Here is a 26168-nt window from a genome sequence, read left to right as displayed (position 1 = left end):
CATCAAAAGGGCAACCAATGTGCAAAAGACAAACTGTGTAAATACAAAACGAAAGAAAAATTAAATAGTAATAATAATAATGGATATGCAATAAATATTGAGAACAAGAGGTGAAGAGTCCTTGAAAATGATTGTGAGAACAGTTCAGTGTGGGGCAAGTGAAGTGAGAAAAGTTGTCCCCTCTGGTTTAACAGCCTGATGTTTGAGGAGTAATAACATTTCCTGACCCCTGCTGGTGTGAATACTGAGGCATCTATGCCTTCATCCTGATGGTAGCAGCAAGAAGAGAGCATGACCTGCATGGTGAGGGTCCTGACAATGGATGCTGCTTTTTGCAACAACGTTCTGTGTAGATGTGCTCATTGGTACGGAGGGCTTTACTCATGATGGACTGGGCTGTATCCACTACTTTTTGTAGCAATTTCCATTCTAGGGCATTGGTTTTTCCTTACCAGGTTGGGATGCAGCCAGTCAATATACTCTCTGCCACACATCTATGGAAGTTTTAGATGTCATGCTGAATTTTCGTAAACTCATGAAGAAGTAGCTGTGATTTCTTCATAATTAGACTTATGGGCTAGGCCCACGATAGGTCCTCTGATCTCATTGGACCTTCAATTTCTTCCTCTTTAAGTCAACTATCAGCTCCTTCCTTGGTCTTGCGAACATAGAGTAAGAAGCTGTTGTTCTGGCACAACTCACCCAGATATTCAATGTCCCTCCTATGTACTGTTTCAACACCACCTTGGATTTGGCTTCCAACAGTACTGTTGTCAGCAAACTTAAATATGGCATTGGAGCTGTGCTTAGCCACTCAGTCATAAGTGTAAAGTGAGTAGAACAGGGGGCTAAGCACACAGCCTTGAGGGGCACCTGTGCTGATAGAGATTGTGGAGGAGATGTTGTTGCCAATCTGAAATGACTGGGGTCTTCAAGTGAGGAAACTGAGGATCCAATTGCACATGGAGGTATTGAGGCCAAGGTCTTGGAGCTTATTGAATGGTTTTGAGGATATGATAGTATTGAATGTTAAACTGTAGTTGATAAAGAACATCCTGATGTATGGATCTTTGTTGACCGAGTGTTCCAGAGTTGAGTGCGGAGCCAATGAAATGGCATCTGCAGTGGACCTGTTGTGCCTGTAGGCAAATTGGAGCAGGCAGGAGATCAAGTGTTTCATCAGACTGCCGAAACGCGAGGTGAAAGATCTCAGTGATACTCCAGCCAGTTGATCAGCACAGGTTTTTAGCACTTGTCCAGGTACGCTGTCGGAGCCAAATGCTTTCCGTGGGTTCACCCACCTGAAAGATGTCTCACGTCGACCTCGGAGACTGAAATCACAGGATCATCGGGGGCTGTGGGTGTTCGCGATGGGTTTCTCCATGTTTTGACAGTCAAAGCGAGCACAGAAGGCACCGAGCTCACCTGGAGGTGAACCTCAGGGATCTGTTCTCACAACCGTACTGATGCCAGTCTAATGGGTCAGTAAGTCCGTTTTCACTTGTTATTTATTTTTAAAAAATGGGGTCATTCAAGGTTCCACCTGCCCAATCCACTCCAAATCTATAATTTTCCTGAAGAGAATAATCAGAGCTGCCATTATTTCAATAACTCCCTCTTTCAGCATGACGGTTTGCAGATTCTCTGTGATTTTATTGAATGGAGAATTTGGCTCGAGGGACTGAAAAGCCTCCTCCTATTTCTCATGAAATGGAATCACAGCATAGTGTACGGGCTGGAGAGACTTCTAACCTTCCTCTGGAATTCCTGTTGTCCCTTCCCGCCTGACCAACCCACTAACTCCTTCCTTCCCTTTATTTTTCACAGCAGCTTCACAATGCCAGCTGAATAATACATCAGGCAGTAGCTGAGACTCATGCTACTTCGTGCGAGCAAAACCGCAAGACATCGACCGCAGAAAAAAAATCTGCAATCGAGTTAGAAAAAAACACTTCCTGTTTTCTCTCTCTCTCGCTCGCTCCTGCAGCCGGACTCGAACCGTTTGTGGGTTACTCGGCGCTGACGTCACCTTGTGCCAGGCGGGATGCGGCCCCCGATTGGACGCCGGAGGGCTCCGGGGGTGACGTAACGCGCTGGCGCCCCGCCCCTCCACTGCGACAACGAAGCGCTTGTTGTCTCGCTCTCAGTTGAAGCCGGGGCTCGCCGTGCAAGGAACAAAGCGAGAAAGCTGGAGCTATGGGAATTAATGCAGCCGACATCGACGACCAGTCACTTCTCCCTTATTATTTGAAACCTGTCGACTTGGTGAAAGCGGCCGCGAGGTCCCAGCGGTGGTGGGGCTGCTGGTGCCAGTAAAGAACCGAATCGGCGGCGATCCATATGGGGGGGTCGTTGCCGATTCTAGCGCAGTAGGAGCGAGTCGAGCGGGGCAGTGGCACAATGCGGAGTGAGGCGGCTCGCCACAAAAACACGGTAAAATGAACCAGTGTGCGAGCTATGGCCCCGTGGCAGCTCCAGCAGTGGCCACCAGCAAACTCTTTATCGCCTAGCCCTGCTAACTATGGGAGCTTTTAGCTTGTTGTGGTGCTTTCTTCCCTCGCTCGTAGCTTGGTCCGCAGCGACGATGAATTGGAGCATCCTTACGGTAAGCAATTGATGGTTGTGCTACTTATGCCTCCCATCTCGAGGAGACCAGCCGACTTTCAGAACCGTAAACCTCTCCGTACTCTTGGGTAGCGATAAACGTTAAATTCTTTCTTTTTTTTATATATGGTAAACTAGAATCAAGATGTTGAAGATGCGGCTTTGAACATTGTCACTGCGTCGCGGCAGGGCGTTAGGTGCATGTTAATTTTCATGGCACACTAGTTCCACCTAGACACCAGTATTGCATACATCCAGTGTATGATATACTGGGATATATTTTATGTTAGCAAGCTCAACCATGTTTTTTCATTAAACCTGACGATGAATATTTTAACGCACTGCAGTTTAAGATTTGAACGGTTGGAGATGTTGGGCAAAATGTTGAGGAAAATCACGAAAAATACTCGTGTTATTCAAAAACGTAGTCCCATTGATACACCTAGAATGGTGCGTTCTTTTATTGATTCTATTATAGTTATTAGATTTGAGTTTGCCCGCAAGAAGATGAATTTCAGAGTTGTATATGGTGGCATATACTTTGATTATAAATCTACCTTGAACTTCAGAGCAGTGTAATGGCCCACCATGTTACCAAGAGATATCGTCACATTTCGAAGAACCGTAACTTGAGACAGGTCAAAGATGCTGCTTTTCAAGTATTAAAAAGAAGGAAAGAAGTTTATAGGATAGAATACCTAGTATATACACTTGATATCTGAAAGTAGGTTGATGATTGAATTAATTTGGCCAGGATAGGAGTTATTTGCCATTATAGGATTGAATGAGATTCATGGGTAAGCAAGGGAGAGGCCACAGAGTATTGCAAACTAGGTTAAGGATGGGCCACGATGTACGTTACTGCATCAAATTATTCATGTTTGATTAATAGCGTGCCCGTCTTCATCACTATTCATCTGATTGAAATTTCACACTTAAGTTCTCATTTTAAAATTTAATTTGTCTAAAACTATTTTCCGTTCAATTTTTTTTAAATGTAGACTTTTTACTTGATGCATTTTGAAGTGGATTTTGATTTGTGCTGAGATGAAAGTATGAGACAGCCTGTTTTCTTTTGCTAAATATGTGCCGTTTTATTCAAACTGGGGACATGGTAGAAGGGTGATGCTTTAATTGCTAACCTATTCTTTTGTTTAGCGTTGTTAGCTTCAAGTTCCCGACGTGAAATAATCTGATTTGAAAATGGCACGTGGCTTGGTTCAGTGAATCATCGGGATTCTAGCTTTCCTTTAGTTTAACGTCGTTAATTCAATGCCCTGTTCCATTTACAGAAATGATTGTGCAGCAGGTCACTTGGCCCAGTAAGTGTGAAGCTGTTCATAATTAACACCCATAACCTTAAACATGTGCTCCTGTTCTGTTCACTACTGGACCTATTACTATTCCAGTGCAGAAGTCAGACCTCAAACAATTTTTGGACAATTTTGCCTCTTGCTGTTTCAATCACCACCCTTCAGTTATGGTTGGGTTGGGAGTTCCTTAAATCAGCAATTTTTGTCATAATCTCCTTTATCTAATCTGCACAGTTATAACTAATACAAACCTGGCATTTCAAGGCTTTGTGTTGGCACTTTTTCATGTTGGATGTGTCTCAGTATTTCCAAGGGCACTAAATTGCCTTTATTTTAATAATCTTTTATTGAAGAGCTAACTGCAGCATACAACATAAACTTCAATTTATGTAGATAAGTAATCATCTTTGAAACTGTATTAATTTAAGATTCAGTTTATTTTATGTTTGTCACAAAATCGTCCAGTGTATATAACTTCTTTTAGTTTCTGATTTGTTTTATGCACAGAGTTGCTAGTTTTGCCACTAGGAGCTTGCCTGTTATTTTAAAACCCAGCTTCTGTTAGAAGTGATGTTCTATTCCACTTTACAGTTACAGAATTGCAGTTGAATCAACCACTCTTACTTTTCCATCTTGGAAGTATTTGGTTTCAACTTTTTCCTTGGAATACTATTCATTGCTAATTTAGGCCTACTCATCCAGATTCATTGCCACTTGCACTTGCACTGAAATCTGCCCCTTTTCCCTAATGGGTTTTTATTCCATACCTCTGGATTTTCTTCATGATGTCAATGTTTTGCCTCTGGGCTGTCAGATTAAATGAAGAGAATTTGTTTTTTTTCTCTCTGCAGGCAAGTGTTTGAAATGAAAATGTATGCATTTTGAGAGAGTAAATTAAGGTGTTAAACACAAACATAGAAAATAGGTGCAGGAGTAGGCCATTCGGCCCTTCGAGCCTGCACCGCCATTCAGTATGATCATGGCTGATCATCCAACTCAGAACCCTGTACCAGCCTTCTCTCCATACCCCCTGATCCCTTTAGTCACAAGGTCCATATCTAACTCCCTCTTAAATATAGCCAATGAACTGGCCTCAACTGTTTCCTGTGGCAGAGAATTCCACAGATTCACCACTCTCTGTGTGAAGAAGTTTTTCCTCATCTCGATCCTAAAAGGCTTCCCCTTTTTCCTCAAACTGTGACCCCTCGTTCTGGACTTCCCCAGCATCGGGAACAATCTTCCTGCGTCTAGCCTGTCCAATCCTTTTAGGATTTTATACATTTCAATAAGATTCCCCCCTCAATCTTCTAAATTCCAACTAGTATAAGCCTAGTCGATCCAGTCTTTCATCATATGAAAGTCCTGCCATCCCAGGAATCAATCTGGTGAAACTTCTTTGTACTCCCTCTATGGCAAGGATGTCTTTCCTCAGATTAGGGGACCAAAACTGCACACAATACTCCAGGTGTGGTCTCACCAAGGCCTTGTACAACTGCAGTAGTACCTCCCTGCTCCTGTACTCAAATCCTCTTGCTATGAATGCCAGCATACCATTCGCCTTTTTCACTGCCTGCTGTACTTGCATGCCCACTTTCAATGACTGGTGTATAATGACACCCAGGTCTCGTTGCCCCTCCCCTTTTCCTAATTGGTCACCATTCAGATAATAATCTGTTTTCCTGTTTTTGCCACCAAAGTGGATAACCTCACATTTATCCACATTAAATTGCATCTGCCATGAATTTGCCCACTCACTTAACCTGCCCCAGTCACCCTGCATCCTCTTAGCATCCTCCTCACAGCTAACACTGCCGTCCAGCTTCGTGTCATCTGCAAACTTGGAGATGCTGCATTTAATTCCCTCATCTAAGTCATTAATATATATTGTAAACAACTGGGGTCCCAGCACTGAGCCTTGCAGTACCCCACTAGTCACTGCCTGCCATTCTGAAAAGGTCCCGTTTATTCCCACTCTTTGCTTCCTGTCTGCCAACCAATTCTGTATCCACATCAATACCTTGCCCCCAATACCGTGTGCTTTAAGTTTGCACCCTAATCTCCTGTGTGGGACCTTGTCAAAAGCCTTTTGAAAATCTAAATATACCTATTGATTACAATATTATAGCTGCATTGCAGGTGAGCTGTACCTTCAGGTTTTTTCAGTGTTATCTGAACTTTTGGGTTTTTTTTCCCTGGTGGCATTTTTTTTGGTTCAACTAAACCAAATAAACATTTATCCAAGGACGCCAAAGTTTCTGCAGATACTGGAAGTGTTGATCAATGCACACAAAATGCTGGGGGCATTTAGCGGGTCGGGCAGTATGTGTAGTGGGGAATAAACAGTTAATATTTTGGACCAAGACCCTTCATTGGGACTGGAAAGGAAGGGGCAGAGGCCAGCATAGGATGGTGGGAGGGAAAGGAAGTGATAGGTGACAGGAAGGTTGGGGGAAGAGGGCGTGAAGAAGGAAGTTGTAAAGTGATGGGTGGAAGAGGTAAAGAGCTAAGGGAGGTATCTAATAGGAGACAGTGGACCATGGAAGGAAGGGAGTGAGGGGAACCAAAGAGATGATGGGCAAGTGAGAAGAGAGGGTAACCAAAATGGAGGAGGAGGGCAGAGTGAGCAATTTTGCTTGATTTCATTATAATGGAAATACATCCTTGGCAAGTAAAACAGAATTCGGGTCAGTTAATAATATTTGAAATTAAACATAACATTTTTACAATTTTCATTTGTATCATAAAGCACTTCTCAGGAAAAAGCAAAACTGGCCAGGACTACAGAGGTGTCATCTTTCCTAAGAAATATTTCTTCAATTCTCACAGATCAAGATTCAGACTTACAATTTATTTCATCTGAATTTGTACCGGAATCTTTTCTCAACATGGGAAAAGGCTCTTTGGCCAATTGAGTCTGAAATGGCTTGATGCAAGTGCTGCTGCACTAACACCTCTGTTGTGATCCTTTCAGTGTTTATCTTTTATGTACTTCATTCCCTTTCGATCACTGCAACTACAGATGCATTTTAGAAGGAATTTAAAATGGCCTCCAATCTTTGCTATGAGTTAAGATCTGATCTCAGTTTTTCCTCTTAGCAATTAGTTGTCCACATTTCACCAGTTTGTCATTTGAGACCTTGTAGTTGCTCAGACTTTCGAGGGAAGAGTCTTGGCTTGTCTTGCCCTTTGTATTCAGAATAATTAAATTCATCCAGTTGAAGAATTTCATTTTCAATCTGTGCGAAACCCAGGACGATAATCAGAATCAGATTTAATTTCACTAGCATATGTTGTGCAATTTGTTAACTTTATGGCAACAGTACAGTGAAATGCATGATAAATATAGAACAAAAAACCCAAGTCACATTAAGTATGTAGTGCTGTAGTGTTCATGAGTTCAATGTCCATGTAGAAATCTGATGGCAGAGGGGAAGAATCTGTTCCTGAATTGCTGAGTGTGTCTCTTCAGGCTCCTGTACCTGTACTTCCTGACAGTAACAGCGTGAAAAGGGTATGTCCTGGGTGGTGGAAATCTTAAATGGTGGACGCAGCCTTCCTAAAGCACTGCTCCTTAAACGTCTTGGATGCTATGGAGGCTAGTACCTATGATGGAATGGACTAATTTTACAAGTTTCTGCAACTTCGATCTTGTTCTCTCCTCCCCACCTCCCATATCAGACAGTGATGCAATCAGTCAGAATACTGTGGTACATTTTATGGAAGTTTTCAAGTGTCTTAGTTGACAGACCAAGTCTCCTCTTGAGATAATGTATCTTCTTGCCTAAGTGGCTGACAGTTCTGTATGTAGACTAGGATTTACTCTTCATGGTATTTTCAAAAATACTTCAATTAGCTATATATTTCATAATCATTTTTAAAAGCAGATTTGAAAATAAGTTAGTATTACCATGTTAAACTATTTTAAAGTTCAAAGTAAATGTATTATCAAAGTACATATGTTGCCATAGGCAACCTTGAGATTTATTTTCTTGTGGGCAATCACAGTAAATGCAAGAAACAACATCGAATCAATGAAAGACCACACCCAGCAGGGCGGGACAGCGATCAACATATCTGGGAGGGGGGAACAAACTGTGCAAATACAAAAAGAAAGAAAAAATATATAATAAGTAAATAAGCAATGAATGTTGAAAACGTGAGATGAAGAGTCTTTGAAAGTGGGAACTATTCAGTAATAGTGAGAAGTTATCTCCGCTGGTTCCAGAACTTGATGGTCAAGGGGTAATAATTGTTCCTGGACCTGGTGGTGTGAGTCCCGAGGCTCCTGTACCTTCCTGGTGGCAGCATTGAGTAGAGAGCATGGCCTAGATGGGGATCTTTGGATGCTGCTGCTTTCCTGAAATAACACTCAGTAGTAGTTGTGCACAGTGGTGGGGAGTCTTTATCTGTGAAGGACTGGGCCGTATCCACTATCGTAGGCTTCCTGTAGAAAGGCAGCAGTGTTTCCATACCAGGTTGTGATGAAACCAGTCAATATACTCTTCTCCACACATCTATAGAAGTTTTCCAGTTACAGGTGACGGGCTGAATCTTTGCAAACCCCAAAGAAAGTAGAGGCAGGGCTGTGCTTTCTTAATAATGGCACTTTCATGCTGGGCTAGGACAGATCTTCTGAAGTGATTTAATGTTGCTGACCCTCTCCACCTTCAGTTCCCCTGATGAGGACTGGCTCATGGCCCTCCAGCTTCCTCTTCCTGAAGCCAATCATCGTCTCCTTGGTCTTGCTGACATTGTGTGAGATCAGCCGGATTTTCAGTATCCCTCCTATATGTTGATAGGGCCAATGGCAATGGCGTCATCGGCAAACTAAATTGTTCAGCTTTATACTTTTCCTATCTAAATCCATTCATGCAACATGAACAAAGATCTGTGTGCTAACTTTGGCCCATCTAATGCACTTGTTGGGCCATGTTTTTAAATTTGTTTTAATCGTTCTGCACTTGTTTGGAATGTTTCTCTGTTCATGGAGCCTCCTAACTTTGAACATCTCATCTGAATGGGATGGTGGTATGCTAAACTTAATTGTTCCATGCAAAGAATGAGAACATTTGTGAGAGAATACTCTGTAGATTGAGGTCTTTGTTTTGAATATGCCACTGAATCAGTATAGCCAATTTTGAAACTGTTTCCTTGTTGTAAAGACGCATCTAGTCCCCTTGTATTTTTGTAGGAATTGTAATAAATTTCTCACATTTGCAGCTGAAACTTCAATAATAGAAATATTTAATTGGTGAATGCTGATTTACATAAGTTTGTACTTGACTGTACTCTGGAGATCAACATGAAGGGGCTAATGGGAATTTAATTGGAAGAACAGCATGTAATCTCATTTACCAAGTACTGCTTAAGCAAGTGAAGTAACCAGTATGAGGAGCTGCCACCTCAAACTTTAAAGAGGTCCTTTAAGAAATGATGTTCCTTCTAAATATTGGATAATTTGGTTTTTTATTACCATCTATTCAAATGGTGAACATTAAATTTTATAAAGGGTTGTTCTTTCAAGGGTTTGATGCAGCCAATATTCTACTATTCTCCTTTTTCTTTTCTACCCAAATGCTGGCTTCAACTTTGCAGGTAGATCGTATTCCACACGGAAGCAAGAGTTTGGCTTTAATGTTGGATGAAATAGACCTGTGCCATTATTCTGAAAATTTTTGTTATGGTCAGTACGGCAGGAGGATGCTTGTCTTTTGGAATTTAGTATATTTATTACTGATATTCCCAGGGGCACCACAGTATTGCCAAGCACAAAATCAAAAGGCTTGCATTTTGGCCCTACATTATTCCTAAACCTGGAAGAACAGTCTTATCAATGTTAGCATAACAGATTTCCTTACTAACACAAACCTTCCTTGATCTGACTTCTAAAGCAAAATGAAGTGTGGATTTTCTGCTCTATGGTGAGTTGAAGATGACTTGGTTAAGCATGAAAACATTTCCAAGTACAGTGAGTTCTGGTTAATTGGGCTATTGCTTAATTAAGGCAGCCACTTATTTGGGCCAAGTCTTAAATAGCAAAAAATTAATCGGAAAAAAACAGCCAGGATTCTTTTATTCTTATGGAAGAAGCTGGTGCCAAGGTGACATCCTCCAGACAGTTTACTAAACTACTACTCTTATACTTTTACTACTTTTTTTCTTTCAAATGTGCTTCTGCTACTATGTGGAGCCAGTGATCTGCATTGTGGTGGTGTGCAATCTGGCATTCTGCTGTCTCCGAGGGGATTTGTTGATGTTTCCAGCGAAGTGTGTGGACTCGAGGCCAAGAAGGCTGGAGATGGGGCATGAGCCCACAATCTACTCCATTTCTCAATGATCTCGCCGATTGAAGCGTCGAGGGAGATTGAAGTCATTGAAGGATGGAAGGCAAGGTGGTGTTCAGTGCTGTTTACCATCCCCCAGTGCTACTGGAGGAAGGTGTCTGTCTTGCTTGAGGCTGCTGGAGGGTGGTGTTGGAGTCCTGGTCTTGGGCAAAGTTTAATCCTGGTTTATAGAGATTACACTGTGTGGCTCATGCTATAATGTGTTTCTGGGTGTTCTTTTTTTTTGTTTTTGTTGTTGCTATTTTGTGATTTTTTTTTGGATCAGGGCATCCTGCAGATAATGAACGACAAAGTGAACTAGGCTATATTGAATATGCCTGGACTCTTTTGATTATGTGTTTTTATATTCGGTGTTTTTTTTTATTCTGTGTTTTTCACTTTTTTTTGCTGTTTGTGTGTTTTGCTTTTCATGTTTGATGTTTTTTCTTTAAATGGGCTTCATGGTTTCCTTTCTTTCATGGCTCTTTGTGGGAAGATGAATCTCAGGGTTGTATACTGTATTATACTTTGGTAGTAAATGCACTTGGAAGTCAGTTGCATGTATCTGCGTCCATTAGGCACTACACCATGCTTAGAGTGGATAGTTTTTAAATAGTGTCCGTTGAGTGTGTTCATGTTCAAAGAGCAGTAATTTTTCTTACTGATAGTTGGTGGGAATAAACAGTAAGACAATTCAGAACTGTTTTGCTCACTGCAGCTTCAATCCTTGAGGCTTAGAGATGCTAGAAACAGCCACGAGTGGAAATGAAACGATTTCATTATTTCGAGTTAGGAACTCCAAAGAATTTGAAGGCATCGACAATCATCTTGAATATTACAATGATCATGAAGATTTGGAGGATGCAGTCATCAAAAGCATTGTATGAAGGCAGTCCATTATCTGCACTAGGTGTCGGTGCTGATTTTCATTTAAAGTCAATGAAAAGAAGACAGGGTACACTGGATGGATTCCTCTAACTGTTAGGAACTAATAGTTTTATCATCGTATCATTGTATAGGTAGTTCTAATTTGTTCTGTATTTAATTTAAATATAAATTTGTTACTGTTTTAAGTATTTCCATGAAGCTTTGACTAGGTGTGGCAGCCGCTTAATTGGGTCAAAATGTGCTGGTCCTGATGTGTCCTAATTAACTGGAATCAACTGTATTTGAAAAGTTACAAGTAGTAACAGTTCCTTACAGAAGAATGAGTTTTACATTGCTATTGAGATGAGTATATAACCCGTCAGTTCATCTTTTTGTTTGATGGTATTGTGCTTTGCACGAGTGTTAGGCAGCCTGTTTGGAAGATTTGTTTAGTTTGTATCAAAACAGTATTACAAATTCTGTCTAACGGATTTGTATTTTGTTCTGTTTCAGCTGCTGTTTGTGTTGCTTGGTGACATTGCAGCTCAAATAGAACCAACTTCAAAAGCTGCTTTAACCCCTCCTGGTAAATATTCCCACATTGACCATGCCACAGGAAAGCAAATTTACTGTGATAAGTGCCCTGCGGGAACCCACGTGTCTCAACATTGCACATCGACAGTGCTGAGAGAGTGCAGTCCTTGTAAGAATGGCACATTCACCAAGCATGAAAATGGCATTGAACATTGTCACACCTGCAGGTCCTGTGTGCCCCCAATGATTGAAACATCGCCCTGCAAAGCCCTTTCTGACCGTGAATGCACTTGCCCACCTGGTACTTTTCTGTCCAACAAGTCGTGCGTGGCCCACTCGGTTTGCGCCATCGGCTGGCGTATCAGGAAAAAGGGAAGTGAGACAGAAGATGTCAAGTGCAAGCCATGTCCTCGTGGCACTTTTTCCAAAGTGCCTTCTAGTTCCAGGTGCAAAGCTTTCACCAATTGTTCAGAACTGGCTTTGGTGATAATAAAACCAGGAAACCGTGAAAGGGACAACATCTGTGGCTTACCAAGCACAACTCAAAGTACAACCATCAACTTGCCAAGCACAGAGTCAACTCATGACAACAAAGCAGTTCTACCTGATGACTCCAATTTATCAGGTAACTATTAGCATTTTTAAACAGATCCCAGTGCTTTGTAATTTATGTAGATTGGGCAAGTGGCGTCATTGCAGAATTCTCTATCAGATCAAACCTGAGCTACTTTTGATGCCAAACTATTTCTGTTATCCTTGTATAACTTTTGCCTCCATTGCTTATTTCTGCCTGCGTCGCTTCCTTTAGCTTACATTCTCAATCTCTATTTTTATTTCCACCCATCTAAGTGGTAAAAATCATGTCTTCATCCTCTCGAGCTCTGTTCACTGAGCAATCTGTGATCTATATAGACTCTTGACCACACGAGTTAAAATTTTAGTTTTTCATGTGCACATTACAACTTGTCTGTAGCTTAACCACTCTCCATTTCTAACTTACTGCAGCCTTGTGACCTCTCATAACTGCTTCACTTATTCTGTCCTCTTCTACTTCCCAGCTTCCAAATCCCCAGTGGCAGCTGTTGTTTATTTACTGCCTGAGCCTTGAAGGTCTAGAACTCATTTTGTTGACCCCTTGCACCTCTCCCTCTTTAAAAACATTCCTCATTGCTTAATCCTTTAGAATATGCTGTGTGCAGAGTTGTGTGGTAACACTGCTGTGAAATACTATATGTAGAATCTTTTACTATGTTAAAGCCATTGTCCAAATGCAAGTTGTTGTCTGTGCTATTTGCTTTGTACTAACGGGTGAGGGTTTGTTATTTGTTTTTATTTAATTGAAATCCCAGTAAAAAATATTTTGGGCCTGTTTTGAGAAATTCTGTTAAGGTATTAGGGGAATTTTGAAATGATCTTGTTCATGTGATAATTGAAGTGTATTCAGTAGCAAGTGTTCATGCTCAAGTTTGAGGTTGATTGACATATTATCCATGTATCTTGAAACACTTGTGTAATATTTTTGGAAATGTACATTATTGAATCCCTCATTAAATTTTCTTATGTCAATAGGGACGTGGATTTTCTGTACCTTGTTGGAAATTTTGTTCCTTTCTTGCAAGAAGATAACCTTGTTGGCTGTTGTACAAGTTGTAATTGGAGGCTCTCAACTTGCCAAAATACACCAAAAAAAAAACTAAAATAAGTTTACTAACATTGAGATCTTTTGCCTCGGCTCCTAAGATTCGGTCCTCACCTTGAGTTATCTCTTGATAGAGTTCACATAATGCCCAGTGACAGTAGGGGTTTGTCTGGGGTGCTCTTTTTTATAGTCATTGAAAAGTACATCATAGAAACAGGCCCTTTAGCCCATCTAGTTTGTGCCGAGCCATTTAAACTGTGGTCTGGTTGCACCTGGACCATACCCCTCCGTATCCTACTATCCATGTACCTATCCAAACTTCTCTTAAATGTTGAAATCAAGCTCACGTACACCACATGTGCTGGCAACTCATTTCCACACCCTTACACCCTCAGTGAAGAAGTTTCCCCTCATGTTCCCCTTAAACTTCTCACCTTTCACCCTTAATTCAACCTCGGTAGAAAAAGCCTGCTTGCGTTTACCCTATCTCATAAATTTGTATACCTCTATCAAATCACCCCTCAATCTTCTACTTTCCAAGGAATGAAGTCCTAACCTATTCAATCTTTCCATATAACTTGGGTACTCCAGATTAGGCAACATCCTTGTAAATTTTCTCTGTAAATTTTCAACCTTATTGACATCTTTCCTGTAAGTGGGTGACCCAGGCTGCATACAATACTCCAAATTAGGCTTTGCCATTGTCTTATACAGTTACAACATAACATCCCATCTCCTGTATCAACACATTGATTCATGAAGACCAAAGTGCCAGAAGCGTCCTGTTTACCTGTGACGCCATTTTCAATGAATTATGGACCTGTATTCCCAGTACCCTCATGCCAGCATTGTGCTGATTGGCAGATTAATCAGCTACTGTAATTTGCCCCTTTATTTTTTTTAGTTGAACTGGGCAGGGGGTGGTGTAGGTGATGATTGAAGTTGCTGAGAGGTTTTAAAATAAAAAAAGAGATTAGTAGTTCAGTGGTGTGGTGCCACACTGGGTGAAGGTCCAACTTTCAGGCTCTCTAATGCATTGGTGGTTCTGTATATTGATGTATGGTTGAATGGTGTTGTAGACTTGTTGGATATAAATTTCTAAGTTATTTTTATTTGGAAGTTGCTAAGTTGTGCACTCTTGCATTACCAGGATATAACATGCTCTGCGTGCAGCTGAGGTACACTAATCCTAGTAATTTAGCCCAGTTGCTGCCTTTGCGTTCAAATAAGACATGAACACTTTGGAATATTGTGAACTTCTCGTATTTTACCCTCTTTTGAGAGGTAAAACCTTCTTCCGTGCTTTTCAGGTATTGCTGACCAATCAAGTACCACTGCTGCGTCTGCAACAACGCCAACTATCAGTGGAGTCACCAAAGAAGCACACCTTTGGCATTCTCCTCATTTGCGCAGAAATCCTGCTCTTTCAGCTTCGATGAATTTTCAGCCAGTAATGGAGACATCAGGAACAGATGCTGATTCCAGACCTCGCAGGAAAGGCCCACCCAGACCCAGTGCGCACAAGCACTTCGACATCAATGAACATTTACCGTGGATGATTGTTCTCTTTCTGCTGTTGGTGCTGGTGGTGACAGTAGTCTGCAGTATCAAGAAAAGCTCCCGTGTGCTCAAAAAAGGCCCCAAACAAGACCCCAGCAGCATTGTTGAAAAAGCCGTTCTTAAGAAGCCGATTGCCCCTACCCCAAATAAAGAGAAGTGGACTTACTGTTCAAACGGGCAAGGTAAGCAGGCAAAGGTAGAAAGCTTCACCTCTCAATTCAGGTTATAGAGTTTAAGATCTACTGCACTAGTAAGCAGTGTTCCAGTGTAAGAGATCTGAAATGAATGGTTATTTGATTTATTATTAGCATCTGTTAATGTTGGCTGTACCACTTCTAGTGAACTGTAGAGTTAAAATGGTGAGACTGTGCTGGATTGATCCACATTTCTCGTTAAGCCAATTTCTTATTAATCTGGGCTGAATGTGACCTTCAGTTCATGATCCCGTTTCATTAGCCTGTTCTAATCTATAAACATTCGAAAGCTGCCTTCTCCTCTCATGTTCATGTTAATTTGCCTGGCTAATTTTTAACAAATTTATATTATTTTCCTTGATCTCCGAGCCCGAGTACTGTTAAGATGGCCATCTGTAGTTTATCACTTGCAGACCCCATTCAGTTGCAGATTGGCAAAAACATCTCCTCTGTCAGCACAGGTGCACCACAAGGCTACATTACTTCCTGCTCTAATCACTTTACACTTTGGACTGTGTGGCTAAGCACAGGTCCAATGCCATATTTAAATTTGCTGATGACAGCAGTATTTATTGCTAATTTGTTCAGAAATGTATATTTTTTGTATCTGCACCATTTGTCTTTTGCACACTGGTTGTCTGGCCTGTTGCAGTCTTTAAGATTAGATTAGATTCAACTTTATTGTCATTGTGCCGACTACAGATACAAAGTCAATAAAATGCAGTTGGCATCTAACCAGAAATGCAAAGAATAGTGTTATTTACAAAATAACTGCAAATAAAAAATAAGTGCTACAGCACACAAATATAAAAGTACTGAGACAGTACAATATGGGTGCAATACTGCTTAGCGCTGTGATGTGAGGTTCAGCAGGGTCACAGCCTCAGGGAATAAGCTCTTCCTGTGCCTGCTGGTGTGGGAACAGAGGCTTCTGTAGCACCTACTGGATGGGAGGAGAGTAAAAAGTCCATGGTTGGGGTGAGATGCATCCTTGATAATGCTTTTCGCCCTGCCCAGGCAGCGTTTATGGTAGATTTTCTCAATGGTGGGCAATTGGGTGCCAATAATCCACGGGGCAGTTTTCACCATACACTGGAGTGCTTTGTGGTCAGATACGGGACAATTGCCACACCACACTGAGATGCAGTTGGTGAGTATGCTCTCAATGGTACAGCGGTAAAAGTCCGTCAGTATCCTGGGACAGAGGTGAGCTTTCTTGATGCTCTGCAGGAAATAAAGGTGCTGTTGTGCCTTTTTGATCAGGATGGAGGAGTTCAGGGACCAGGAGAGATCCTCGGAAATGTGGACACCAAGGAATTTGAAGGTTGATACACGCTCCACTACAGCTCCGTTGATGTAGATGGGGACATGTGTGGCTCCTAGCATACCTGAAGTCCACAATGATCTCCTTGGTCTTCTGGGTGTTAAGGGCCAGATTGTTGTCGGCATACCATGCAGCCAAGTGCTGGAACTCGTCCCTGTAGGCCGTCTCGTCATCCCCTCTGATCAGGCCAACCACCGTGGTGTCATCTGCAAACTTGATTATGGAGTTAGAACCATGTACAGGAATGCAGTCATAGGTGAAAAGGGAGATCAGAAGAGGGCTCAGCACACAGCCTTGAGGCACGCCGGTGTTAAGGGTGAGAGTGGAGGAGGAGAGGATGTCTAACTTAACTGATTGGGGTCTGTTACTCAGAAAGTCCAAGGTCCACTTGCAGAGGGATGAGCTGAAACCAAGCTGGCGAAGTTTGGCGATCAGCTTGGAGGGACCACGGTATTGAATGCCTAACTAAGGTCAATGAACAGCATTCTGACGTAAGAGTTCGGGCTGTCCATTTAATTGATTCTATTTTGGTTATTGAATTTATTGAGTATGCCCACAAGAAAATGTATCTTGGGGTTGTGTATGGTGACATGGAAGTACTTTGATAAATTTATTTTGAACTCTTTTAGTCATGTCCTTGTGACCATTCAAGAACAATGATGTCATGTCATGTTCAATGGTTGGGGAAAATCAGAAGATTCTGATAATTGGTTTGGCCCAACAAGCTGATCATCTCTAACTGTAGCCAACCATTCCAATACATTTTAACTATCAACTTTCACCCTATCCGCACACTGCCATCTTTGCTTCTACCAGTACATATCAGCATCCTCTTCAGCAGACACCAACACAACATATGTTTTCTAGCCTTGCTCTGCATCTCCAGGCATACATCTTGAGATTCACTGGGCTAGTTTCTAGGATGTGAGGTATGAAGGTGCATTCCTTGGAGTCTCGAAGAATGAGGGGTGATGTTATTCAAACTTACAAGACCCTTGTGATAACATTAGGAGGTAGTGAGTTAGTGAAATTCACTGCCTCCAAGGGCATTGGAGGCTAGATGGTTGGATACATTGGTGGGAGAACTGTCACAGGAAAGGAATTACAGCCAGCATAGATCCGCCATATTAAATAGTAGGAAAGATTAGAGGCCACGTAGCCCTGTCATGTTTCTGTTTACTTGGTTTTTTATCATTGCTTCTCATGTGCCAGTAACATTTGTTTTGATATGTTAACTTTTGTGTCACCTATCATTCATTCTGTTTTGGCTTTTGCTGTTTGCCCATTATTTACTTCCCCTCAACATAATGTACTTTGAATTGTTCTCACTTCATCTGTATGAACCATTTTCATTTTGCTTTCACTTCCATGACATTCAAGGAGCTCTGTTGTTGATTCCCCCTAGCCTTTCCCTTTTTCTGTACATGAAATGCCCTGTTAATAACCACCCATTTTTCTGTTGCAGGTTTTGCTTTTGAAGTTTGACTTGCTTTATCCCAACCAGGTTAAATCATCCATTTGAAATTATTCCGTTCTACTCATTCCCTGTTAATGAGTACTTTTCAGCAGTGAATTTTCAGCCCCTCTACCTCTCCAAGTGTTAACTTTGTCACTGCTCTGTTATCATGCACTCACCTATTTGTGCTCTGACCTTGGCATGCAGGACATTGATACTTTATGTTGGACAGCTGGGAAATTCAGCCATTCTGCCTATTTTACAAGGCCAATATTTTTATACTTCTCACAGCAATTGTAAGTGGAATAATTTCTTAATGAGTGTAGAAATAGCAATAGATTGATTTGGTCAACTGAAATGTTCACACTTTGCCAAACTTTCAACTGCTTTCTCCTCCACCATTGATCTGGGTATTAGGGCATAATTTTCTAGCTGGAGGAAAGTGTATTCTTGCATTTCATTCTCTTATTGAATCAAAACAGTGCACTTTAAAATATTTTCTCACTCTGCATGTGCTGCATTTACAGGATGTATTTCTTTGTGAAATCTATGGACACAATTTGCTGAAATTCACTTTACGTTTCAAGAGCGTAGGTTGATGTGTTGCATTTTAAATATACGTGCAGTTAAAGTCCCTATAAGCTGAATATTTTTGCTGCTCTAAGTGTGATATTTTGTGGTTTAGTTCTGACATGATAATGTTAAAAGCGGAGCAATAAAGAAACCAAATATTAGTTTTTATTTAATCTTCAGTCAATTGCTTATTTAGAATAGACAGATATATCTCTGCAGAGACTTCGGTCTCTTCGATCTGTGATGCAAGCTATTGAAGTTTTTTTTTGCCATGGTAATTCTACTTTCTTTGAAGAAATGTAATTTGCTTTTTAGAGTGCTTAATGTTAAAAGCTCATTTCAGCAGCAAAGAAGCTCGTGCTCTGTAAATAGTCATCAAAGTAGAGTGACAAGGGAATTACGCAATCATACTGATCTGAAGCATAAATAACAGGTGCTTTCTTTTGAAAGTTCTATGTTGTCAAAGCTTCCATTTACCACCTCCTTAAATTTAGACCTGGTGTGATTGGATGGTTTCAAAGTTCAAAGTGAATTTGTATGTTAGCATATACAACCCTGGGTTTCATTATCTTGGGTGCATACTCAATAAATCCAATAACCATAAAAGAATCAATGAAAGACCACACCAACTAGTGTGTGAAAAGACAACAAACTGCAAGTACCAAAAGTAGTAGTAATAATAAATAAGCAATAAATATTGAATATCAGCTTTAGCTGAATCAGTAGGTTGTGGGAAATTTCATTGAGGCAAGTGAAGAAAGTGAAGATGCACCTTAATTGAATAATGAGGTCTTGCCCCTATTGTAGCTGTGCAACTATATCAGGTGCTTAGTTCATGTAAATAAGTTAAGGGATAAACAAAATCAAAAACTGTGATTAGTATAATACTTAATGTACTAAAATACTATTGTTCTTTTTGTAAATGTCAGAATGAGGGCAGATATCAAATGTTAAGTAGATTAGTAAATTTAAAGGGGGGAATACAGTGTGGAGAGTTTTGGTTAAAGTAATGTAAATCTTGTGACTTTGATATCTGATCATTTTGGGGTAATTAAAATTAAGGATTATGCAAAGTGTCAGAATTGGAGCAATTCTGATATCCCTTTAAGCCTGTGGAGATTAGCAATTGGGCGCACAAGACCATGGAAGAATTCAAAAACAAATGTTCAGGTTTAAAATTGGGCCAGCAGTAAGTATAGAGGTGATGAGTTTATAAGATAAGGTGCAGGTTAGAATGTGTAAAGTGTGGGAAAAGAGTTAGAAGCAAAGCGTTAGATTAGTACAATCCAGGGTAATAAATGAATAGTATCAACACTGCTCAATTTCTGCTCAAGTGACTCTCTGACCTAGGTTTTGGTTGTAAAATCCAATATTGTTGCTGCTTGGTGTCTATAAGATAGCTGCTTTGAGACCTTCATGTCAGGCAATTTTTAAAAGCAAATTGCATTTGCTGCATATAAATAGGTGCTCATTTTAGGAAAGTATGCTTTTTCCTGTATCCATATAATTTTGCACTGTGTCCCTACCTGACTTTCCTCTGCTGCAACTTTCCTTTCTGTCAAAACTTCCTTTATTGGAATAGACTGGCCTGTTGCCCTTGCATCTGGTACTTAGCTATATTTAGGTCCGAGGATGAGCAGCTTAGTAGAGGCAGCACTTATCGTTGGTTGCCCACCCACTAGCAAAGACGTTCCAGCTGTTGAATCTGGTTAATTTCTGATCCTTGGGTTCTTCTGGAAGTCAAAAATGGCCAGCAGTCTTAATTCCAAGACTTCAGTTTATTTTAGACTACAAGCATACAAATACCAAACTAAATGAAGAGCTCAGGAACGATACTTAAGAGGGGAATTAATGCTGAAGGGTGTCAAACAAAAGAATAAAGAGATGGAGCTTCTGGAAAATCTATAACTTTATAGATAAAGAAAATTCCATAGATGGTGATGGATTGATGGGCTACATAATTAAATCAATTACATCATGTGGGTAATATGCTAATACTTAGCCAATGAAAAATGAGAAAGCTGATGAGCTATTAGTTGAACTGCTATACTGCTTTCTGCCACAGTGTGAAAAATACATGAGGTTGTTTTAAAAAGTACAAGTCCTTTATAAAAAGTATTATTAAGGAAAACAGTGGTTTCCAACATACCATTGCACCACGGAGGCCTGGAATTTCCTAGTTGTGGAATTGACAAGCAATATGGCTAACACAAGAGGGCACAGCTTTAAGGTGCTTGGAAGTGGGCACAGAGGAGATGTCAGGGCTAACTTTTACACAGAGAGTGGTGAGTGTGTGGAATGGGCTGCTGGCGACAGTGGTGGAGGCGAATACAATAGGGTTTTTTAAGAGAATCCTGGATAGGTACATGGAGCTTAGAAATATAGAGGGCTATGGGTAACCCTAGGTCATTTCTCAGGTCAGGACATGTTCGGCACAGCATTGTGGGACGAAGGGCCTGTGTTGTGTTTTTGTAGGTTTTCTACGTTCTGTTTCTAACCCCATTGATCATTCTGACATTGAAATATCATTAACCACTTTCATCAGTAACTATTCCTCTTGTTAGACCACAAGTCCATAGACATAGGAGCAGAATTAGGCTATTTGGCCCATCGAGTTTGCTCCGCCATCCAATCATGGCTGATCCTTAATCCCCCACTGTCCGACCTTCTCCCTGTAACCTTTGATGCCATATCCAATCAAGAACCAATTAGTCTCTGCCTTAAGTACACCCAACAGCCTGGCCTCCACAGCTGCCTGTGGTAATTAATTCCACAAATTCACCAACCTCTCTATGTGTTTTAAATGAGCACCACTCAATCCTAAGGCTGTGCCCTCCTTTCCTAGACTCCCCCACCATGGGAAACATCCTTTCTACGTCCACTGTGTCTAGGCCTTTCAACATACGAAAAGTTTCAATGAGATTCCCGCCCCCCCCACCCAATCCTTCTAAATTCCAGTGAGTACAGACCCAGAACCATCAAGCGTTTCTCATATGATTACCCTTTCATTCCTGAAATCACCCTTGTGAACCTCCTCCAATACCAGCACATCTTCTCTATATGAGGGGCTCAAAACTCTTCATAATACTCAAAATGAGGCCTCACCAGTGCCTTATAAAGCCTCAGCATCACATCCCTGCTCTTGTATCCTAGACCTCTTGAAATGAATGGTAATATTGCATTTGCTTTCCTCACCACCGACTTAACCTGCAAGTTAACCTTGTGTTCTGCACTTCCAAGTCCCTTTGCCTTTCAGATATTTGGATTTTCTCCCCATTTGGAAAATTGCCTGCACACTTATTTCTACTAGTAAAATGCATGACTATGCATTTTCCAACCTTATATTTCATTTGTCACTTTTTCTTGCCCATTCTCCGAATCTGTCCAAGTCCTCCTTCAGGCTACCTGTTTCCTCAATACCACCTGCCCTTCAACCATTCTTTGTATCATCTGCAAACTGGGCAACAAAGTCTGTTGGCCTTGTTGGCAATGACACAAGCCCTGGATTTTGTTCCCAAATATTTATCTTGTGATGTCTTTTTATCCATTTACACACAATTTCCCATCAGATAACTGGAAAAAATGGATTAACATTAATATGTCATGTTTTATATCATAGTTTTGCACTAATTTCTATAGGGCTGAAATGGCTAACACGAGAAGACAGTTTTAAGGTGCTTGAAAGTAGGCACAGAGGAGATGTCAGGGGTAAGTTTTTTACGCAGAGAGTGGTGAGTGCGTGGAATGGGCCGCTGGCGACAGTAGTGGAGGCGGATACAATAGGTCTTTTAAGAGACTTCTGGATAGGTACATGGAGCTTAGAAAAACAGAGGGAAATGGGTAACCTGAGGTAATTCCTAAAATAAGTACATGTTCGCCATAGCATTGTGGCCAAAGGGCCTGTATTGTGCTGTAGGTTTTCTATGTTTCTAATATCTATATGGTAATTTCTAGTTTTTTTGTGTATTGCATTGTACAGCTGCTGCAACACAATAAATTTCATGATGTATGTCAGATATTAAACATGGTACTGTTTCCAATTCTTGCACATCTAATTGGAAATGAAAAGCATTTCTTCAAATAGAGAACAAAGTTGCACATAACTATTCTATTCTCTGTAATTTGTGCTTAAGAGCTGAAATTCATTTGCCTGTTTACCAGTTTTTATGATCAGAGCAGAGGGAGATGACTGGTACCTTTTCTGGTGAAAGAATACACTAGAAAACTGATACGGGGAAATTAATGAAGTTTGTGGTTGATTTAATAATTGACTCAGTCTCATCTGCAGTACTGCCATTGTATTGATGTTTAATTATCCAGTTTGGTTCACACAAAGCTTAGAATATTCAACGCTTCTGTTAAAAATAATTTTGATTCAAGTTGCATGATGGTGCCTTTTATTCTTTACCTTCGTTTCTGACTTTCATTTGTAAATTAACATGTAGCCTAAACTTCCATTTATCTTTCCTGAATGATTTTTTTTCTATAAAAAGCATATTGTCTATATTAAGTGAACTTGTGTTACCCTTGGATTTCTCAACCTTATTAAGAAATTGATGAGCAGATAAGTTTTCAGTGTCAAGTTTCTGAAGGTTTGTAATATTTTACTTAAACTTTGTTCATTCAGTAATACATTAATACAAGAAGCTATTCGTAACCATTTTTATTCATTTTAATTAGGTGTTGATATTCTGAAACTTGTGGCAGCTCAGATTGGGAGCCACTGGAAGGATGTCTATCAATTTCTTGCCAATGCAGCTGAACGGGAAGTAGCGGCTTTCTCTAACGGGTATTCAGCGGATCATGAACGAGCTTATGCAGCCTTGCAACACTGGACCATTCGAGATCCTGAAGCCAACTTGGCAAAACTCATTAGTGCTCTTCGTCGCTATAGGCGAAATGATGTGGTGGAAAACATCAGGGGACTAATGGAGGATACCTCTCAGGTACGTACCCACTCAAAACCACTTGTTGGTCATTGGACATTAATAAGTGAATTTTCTCTGCTTTTAGTAACTTTATTATTGTCACATGTACTGAAGTGCAGTGAAAAAAAGGTTGTTTTGCACACAGTCCATAGAGATGAATTCTGTAAAATGGTGCATTGAGGTATTGATGTTGGTTTATTGTCAGATGGGCTAAGACACAGGGGAAAAACTTGTCTTGCATACTGTTTATACAGATCAAATCATCAGTGCATTGAGCTAGAAAAAGGTAAAACAATGCAGAATAAAAGCTGCTGGAAAGGTGCAGTGCAGGGAAATAGATAAGGTGCAAAATCATGCCAAGATGTCAGTTTGAGAGTCTGATAACAGAAGCTGTCCTTGAGCCTGATGTTACGTACTTTCAGGCTTCTGTATCTTCTGCCCCATGTATGGGGGAAGAAGACCGAACGCCCGGGGTGGTGTAGATTTTAGCCATGCTAGCTGCTGTACTGAGGCAGTGAGAAATATAACAGCCCATTGAGGGGAGGCTGCTTCCTGTGGTGGGCTGAGCTGTGTCCACAACTCTGCAGTTTCTTGCGATCACACACAGAGCAGTGCTGTACCAAGCCATTATGCATCCATTAAGAACCCTGTCCATGGTGCATCAATTTAAAAATTGTAAAGAGTCAATGGGGACATGTTAAATTTGTTTAGCCTCTTGAGGAAGTAGAGGCATTGATGATGCTTACTCTTTGGAACTCGAATCTGTCAACTCTTTCAATTTCAGCAGTGTTGTAGAGAGGATCATGTGTACCACCCTGCTTTCTGAAGTCAATTACCAGCTTTTTTAAATTTTGATTAACATTGAGGCAAAAGTTGTTGCGATGACACCATGTTGCTATCTCCTTCCTTTTCTCCAACTCATTGTTGTATGAGATGTGGCCCACTGCAGTGGTAACTCCATCTACTTGTAAGTGGAGTTAGAGCAGAATTAAGCCATGCAGAATCTCTGCAGGGCGTAAAAGTAGGAGGCTGAGGGTTGCACCTGTATTTAGAATAACTGTGGTGGAGGTGTAGCTGCCTATGATTGTGAAGGTCTGAAAATCAAGGATCAAAATTTCAAAGGGAAGTGTTAACTCCCAGGTTTTGGAATTTGCTGATAACTTTGCTTGGAATAATATATTGAAGGCAGAGCTGAGTCAAAAAAACAAGTCTGACAAGAGTGTCTTGAATGTCTACATGCTACAGAGATGAGTGTTAGGGCCAGAGAGATGGTGTCTGCCGCAGACCTGATTCAGCAGTAAGTAAATTGCAGTGGATTGAGGTTCTTTGGAAGACTGGAGTTGACGCATGTCATGACTAGCCTCTCAAAGAACTTAATGATGGGACATGTTAGAGCCTCTGGACAGTAGTTACTGAGGCACATTATTTTGTTTTTACTGGAATGATCATGGTCTTAAAGCAGGAGAGAACCACCTGAAGGAGAGATTAAAAATTTCTGCAGATGTCCCCGCTAGCTGGCACAAGGTCTAAGGTAGAACAATAACAGAAGCAGACATGTTAAGAGTACAGGTAGTAAGGTGCATGTCACAGTTGTGGTAAAGTGTATCTGTTTGTACCAAGGAAACATTTGATAGTCGTGCAACAGCAGGATGGAAGCTGTGCTTGCTCTGAAGTTGTGTATTCTTTCGTGTGCCAGTATATGCTGCTGCCCAAGGCACTGGGGAAGAGAGGACGTCCAGGTGGGGTCTTTGATTCTAACTGAAAAGTTTAGACCAGGGTTTCCAACCATTTTTATGCGATTGATCCCTACCATTAATCTAGGGGCCCTTTGGGAACCCCTGGTGTAGACAGTGGAGGGGGTGGCTGGTTTCCGTGATATGTTGTGCAAAGTCCACAACTTGCTGTCCCAGGCAGAGCAGTTGCCATACCAAGTCATGATGCATCCAGATAGATGTTTTCTATGGTGTATTGATTTTTAAAAAAAGTAGAAGCTCAAAGGAGATGTGTTTAAATTTCTTTAGCATTTTGAGAAAGTACCTCCAAGAGGACTGCAATCTTGGAAGCTTACATGCCTCAGTGATCCAGAGAGCTATGTTGGCTGCAATTGGTGCTCTATGCTTTGTCTGTTGGTAGGGTCATCATGGCAGAGGTCAAAGGGTTAGGACAGACTAAGGGTGGTCCACCGGCTCTCCAGGTTTGGGGGCTCATATCGGAGCTGACAACCCTGACTGGTAAAACAAAATTGCTATGGAAACGGCAGTGAAGAATCCTCCTCCACCTGAGCGTGATGGTGTTCCTGAAACTCCGCCTGGGACTTGCATGTCTGATGATATTGAGAACCGAGAGGAGGCTACTGACATGATGAAGGAAGCCCTGAATACCTCCATACCTCCAAAGATAGAGGACCTTCATTGCTGCCCTAAATGTCAGTGGTGTTACGGGCAGTAATTCTTGAGGAAGTAGAGATGCCGGTGAGCTTTCTTGGCCATGGCATCCAAGTAGTTGGACCAGGACAGGCTATTGGCGTTGGGCCAAAAAACTTGAAACCCTCAACCCTCAGTGCTCTTGATATAAACAGGAGCATGTACATTGCCCCACTTTCTGAAGTTGATGATTAGCTTTTGTTGACATTGAGGGAAAGGATGTTGTTGTCGTCATCTTCTTATCATGTCCACAGACAGTCTATACATGGCCCAGCCAGAACTGGACACATTTTTCCACACATCAAACTTGCTATTCCACGCAGGAGTTGGGGAGGGGAATGCTAAAGCCACTATGTACCTCCCTTTCATTTCTGTTTTGAGTATAAAGAAGGATGGTGAGTGAAAGAATGTACCACTCACAAGAAGGAAC

At 41.1% G+C, this 26168-nt stretch overlaps 1 protein-coding gene across 1 annotated transcript in view; it reads left to right on the top strand.

The window, feature by feature from the left end:
* The first annotated feature begins 2111 nt into the window (after positions 1-2111).
* Positions 2112-26168, top strand: part of tnfrsf21 (tumor necrosis factor receptor superfamily, member 21) — a 43458-nt gene continuing 19401 nt past the window's right edge. The window contains exons 1-4 of the mRNA XM_063034855.1: positions 2112-2605; positions 11621-12266; positions 14591-15022; positions 23068-23333. Of these exons, the coding sequence (XP_062890925.1) occupies positions 2522-2605; positions 11621-12266; positions 14591-15022; positions 23068-23333 (1428 nt within the window). The 5' untranslated portion in view covers positions 2112-2521. The remainder of the gene's footprint in view (positions 2606-11620; positions 12267-14590; positions 15023-23067; positions 23334-26168) is intronic.

Source organism: Mobula hypostoma, chromosome 2, assembly GCF_963921235.1.
Source record: "Mobula hypostoma chromosome 2, sMobHyp1.1, whole genome shotgun sequence".
NCBI classification, from domain to species: domain Eukaryota; kingdom Metazoa; phylum Chordata; class Chondrichthyes; order Myliobatiformes; family Myliobatidae; genus Mobula; species Mobula hypostoma.
The sequence above is the reverse complement of the archived record's forward strand: the minus strand, read 5'-3'. Positions and strand labels throughout refer to the sequence as shown.